At 41.7% G+C, this 4,610-nt stretch overlaps 1 protein-coding gene across 1 annotated transcript in view; it reads left to right on the top strand.

Annotated features, from left to right (window-relative positions):
• Nucleotides 1-2,637, top strand: part of hapln2 (hyaluronan and proteoglycan link protein 2) — a 4,120-nt gene extending 1,483 nt beyond the window's left edge. Inside the window, exons 3-5 of the mRNA XM_029452550.1 lie at nucleotides 1-74; nucleotides 156-338; nucleotides 1,774-2,637. The exon at nucleotides 1-74 is cut by the window's left edge and continues 43 nt beyond it. Of these exons, the coding sequence (XP_029308410.1) occupies nucleotides 1-74; nucleotides 156-338; nucleotides 1,774-2,051 (535 nt within the window). The 3' untranslated portion in view covers nucleotides 2,052-2,637. The remainder of the gene's footprint in view (nucleotides 75-155; nucleotides 339-1,773) is intronic.
• The last annotated feature ends 1,973 nt before the right edge of the window (nucleotides 2,638-4,610 follow it).

Here is a 4,610-nt window from a genome sequence, read left to right as displayed (position 1 = left end):
CACTTTCCACGAGGCGAAGGAGGTTTGTGCCGAGCAGGATGGAACGTTAGCGTCATACAGCCAGCTGTACAGAGGTACAGAATACTGTGTTTGTATCTAACCAGTAACACCTTGTATATCAGCGCTCTTAAACCAGCATGTCTCTCCTCCTGCAGCGTGGACGGAGGGTCTGGACTGGTGCAATGCCGGCTGGCTCCACGATGGGACCGTTCACTATCCCGTCATCCATCCTCGGCCCGCCTGCGGAGGAGAGCTGCTCCCCGGCATTCGCAGTTATGGAACAAAAGATAAGAATCTCGATCGGTTCGATGCTTTCTGCTTCACCTCGCTGACGTCTGGTAAGCTGTCAGTGCTTGTGCGCCAACTTCTTATTCCTGACAGAAAGATGGAAGCACATGGGAGTTTGTTTGGGCAGTCAGAGACCTTAGTGCAGTTCAATCACAGTGGGAACTAAATCCGTCCTGATTGCAGGAAGTGAAGGAGAGGACAGACTTGGACTTCTGCAGAAGTTGAATGTTTGCTTGACATGTGGACTGAAGAGAACAAACAGAACATGTTAAATAAAGTCAACAAAATAGTGACGTTTGTAAAGTCATTCAAGATAAACTGCTCCTTGTTGCTCGGTTGGTGTTTTCTCCGCACTTGTTGATTTCCCAGTTTACGTTTTACATTTTTACAAACAGACCCTGAACTCCTCTTTGCTTGAACTTTCGTGGATTTTGACTAGAAACATATTTGTCGCAGGTCAAGTAAAGAAACATAATCCAGCACAAAATACATTTCCCTCGAACACAAGTCCAGACGAGCCTCCCCAGCAAAGCTTTATCTGTTGTTCTGCCCTGTTGGGTTCCACACACTTCTGGTTTTGTTTCATTGTGTGTCTCAAAGCAGTGAAACTAAATGTCTGACCTTTAGCAGCTGCAGAGGGAGAGCGGGACTGATGGTGGGCTGACAGAACAATAACATGTGTTGGTGACTTGAGGCTGGTGGGTGCCAGGCAGCCGGGAGACGACCCCGACTCAGACAGTCCAGACAGAGGAGAGGAGTTCATTGGTAGGATGAGGACACAGGCAGGAACTGATGCAGGTTCAGGGGCTGAAGCAGGTGAGCATGTGGGCGGGGCAGGTGTTCCCTGCGGGGCTGATGAGGGAAAGTGGGAACAGGTGAGAGTCAGGTGACTGGAGGGGAGGTCTGAGGGCATCTGGACAGGTGGAGGCCTGGAGACGTGTCTGAAAGGAGGTGGAGAGGCAGAACGGGCAATAACTCAACTGAGACCAACATGGTTCATCGGTGAGAAAATACTTTACAGACGTCTCTGGAAACTTGTGACAAATGAGTGTAAAACAAAAGTGACATAATACTTACAGAAACATGTCTCTTTCCCTCTCTCTCAAACACACACACACACACACACACACACACACACACACACACACACACACACACACACACACACACCTGCATGTCTCAGACCTCAGTCGTGACGATTGTGCTTCTATAATGATTAAAGTTTGCAGGTTCAGGTGGTTGAGTGACGCTTATTTGTGAAGGTTGGTCGGGGCAGATTGGTGGGGTGCAGGTTGGTCGGGGGGGGGGGGGCAGGTTAGGGTACATCATCAGGTTTACACAAACGGGTTTTGGTAGCTTGCTACACAATGGATGAGATCGGGGAGATGTGTTTTTGGTCCTTGGAATCTGTTCTAACAATCAGACCTTAAGTTACAACAGCTTGAGATGATGAGTGGACTGACGTTCTCCTTCCTCCCCTCACAGGCTCTGTCTCCTACATATCGGGGTCTTTCTCCTTCGAGCAGGCAGGACTCGCGTGTCAACGTCAGGGAGCTGACTTGGCGTTGGTCGGACATCTTTACTCCGCCTGGCGTTTCCAAAACTACGACCAGTGTGACGGTGGTTGGCTGAGAGACGGCAGCGTACGGTTTCCCATCAGCAACCCCAGGGAGCACTGTGGAGGCATTCCTGAAGCCGGGGTGCGCTCATTTGGATTCCCCAACAAGATGATGCATGTGTACGGCGCCTATTGCTACAGGTAGCCCAGAATAAAGAACCCCCCGATTACATCTAACTTGGTGGATTAATTAAGACGGCCGATAAAACGTCTGTTTGGATTTTACTTTCTCATCATGAGACACCAGACGATCGGCTGGACGGCCATGAATGGAGCTTTAGTCTTTAATGTGAGATAAATACAAATATAAGTCAAACTGAGACATAAAGAGAATTCTTTTTATTAGAAATATTCCTTTCTTTTGGAGCCACAAACCACTTTGACGAATGGAAGAATTGTCAGAATGTAATAAATGTAAAATATAAGACATGTTAAACATACACAATCATCAATCTTGCACTAAACCTGTAATAATAAAATGTGAGAAAGTTAAACATGTTTAATTCTGAGTCGATCACCTGCCGGCGACGCTGAGCTCCGAACTGGTTTATCTGTAAACTAATTACATGTCATTTAATTTATTCAATAAATAAATGTATATCCACTGTATGCACGTTTGTGTGATTTCACAGAAAGAACAAAGCCGTAGATGTTCTGACGTCATAAACCACGATGTCTTGAGAAGCGTTGAGTTGAGTCTCACTCGATTGTCCCTCCGGGCTTCCTTACAGTCAAAAACTCTCGTCTCGTGCATAACGTTATCAAAACATATGGAGAATGGAATAAATCTGCAGACGCTCCGGTTCTAAATGAGACAAATCTTTTCTCTGGACGTCCGTTTTTGAGCCACGACAAAAGGCCGACATGTGGCGACAGACGAGTTTTTAGTTTAGACGATTACCGGAAAAGCTTTGAGCGACTGACAGTTGTTGACGAAACTACAAGAGGTCCTTTGAGCTTACAGTTATAAATGAGCACAAACTATATCAGGCAGATGGATCCAGTAGTATGGGAGATTAGGTACACACACACACACACACACACACACACATCATCTCCCCACAGACGCCTGGCTGCATCACGATCACCGGGTCATCGCCCTGATTCTGTTATATTCTGGTGTTAGTATGAAAGACAGTTTAGTAGAAAGTTAAAGACACTCGATATGAACTTACAAACATAGTAATTTAATAAGAAACTGAATCAGAGGTGATAAAATACAAAGAATACAAATAATAACAAACACTTGTCAGCGCTGCAATTTGGACGTTTTAGTTTGTTAAACCGAGAACCAAGAACATGTGATCATGTGATCTTGTAATCATGTGATCTTGTGATCTTGTGATCTTGTAATCATGTGATCTTGTGATCTTGTAATCATGTGATCATGTGATCTTGTAATCTTGTGATCATGTGATCTTGTGATCTTGTAATCATGTGATCTTGTGATCTTGTGATCTTGTGATCATGTGATCATGTGATCATGTGATCTTGTAATCTTGTGATCATGTGATCTTGTGATCATGTGATCATGTGATCTTGTAATCTTGTAATCATGTGATCTTGTGATCATGTGATCTTGTGATCTTGTGATCATGTGATCTTGTGATCATGTGATCATTTGATCATGTGATCATGTGATCATGTGATCTTGTGATCTTGTGATCATGTGATCTTGTGATCATGTGATCATGTGATCTTGTGATCATGTGATCTTGTGATCTTGTGATCATGTGATCTTGTGATCATGTGATCTTGTGATCTTGTGATCATGTGATCCTGATACGAGAAGATTTACACAAACATTTGTAATTGTAATTAAATCAACACACATGTAACAGTAAAAAGATCAGACTACATTTTATAAAATTAAATTGTATTTCTCCTTTTTCATTGGATCCACGTTTACTATATTATCTCTACTTGTGTTTAGTAGATCAACAGTATTACACTAAAAACTATAAAAGATAGTCGAGGAGAGATTTTAAATATTAGATTATGTTTCTTTGACTCGTTGAATTGATTGTGAGACTTTAATGCAGATACATTACAGCTCATGTTGGCAAACCTCACCTGGATAAAGATGTCACCTGTGCACACAGACGCTCAGGTGCTTCAGGTGAAAAATCACATTTCTATTAATATTCAAAGTCAGGATTCTTTTTTAATGAGTAAACATTAAGTAACTTTGTGTTTATTTAATGTAATAAATTCATATTTCTGCCTTCGATATTCATAAATACCAAATACTTGATTGAGCTCTTTGTAGTTTCTTAATGTATTTAGTCTTTGGCACACGGTTCAAACATATAATGAAACATATAGAAAGTTTGTGTCCAAACACTAGATATTATATGTTAAGAGAAACTTTTGACGGTTCGACCGGTTTTTTAATTTGAACCTTGAGTTTAAATATCTGTAAATAGATTTATTACACAAATAAGGAAAACATGTTAATTCAAGTTTAAATGCGACATAAATTGTATTTAAATGCAGACAAAATCCTGATGAGTAATTAACACCAGATGCATCCAGATACAGAACAATTCATTTAAAATCAGTGTTAATATTTCAACATGTTTTATGTCGTCTAAGACATTTAATGAACACTTGTATTAAATGTGCAGTTTGTGTGCGATGTCTCAGAGAATCTGGGAACAACGTGGATATAAAACCTACACAAGTAAAAACAAGTTTCCAGATA

The sequence above is a fragment of the Cottoperca gobio genome, chromosome 16, assembly GCF_900634415.1.
Source record: "Cottoperca gobio chromosome 16, fCotGob3.1, whole genome shotgun sequence".
NCBI classification, from domain to species: Eukaryota; Metazoa; Chordata; class Actinopteri; order Perciformes; family Bovichtidae; genus Cottoperca; species Cottoperca gobio.
This window is presented reverse-complemented; position numbering and strand designations above follow the sequence as displayed.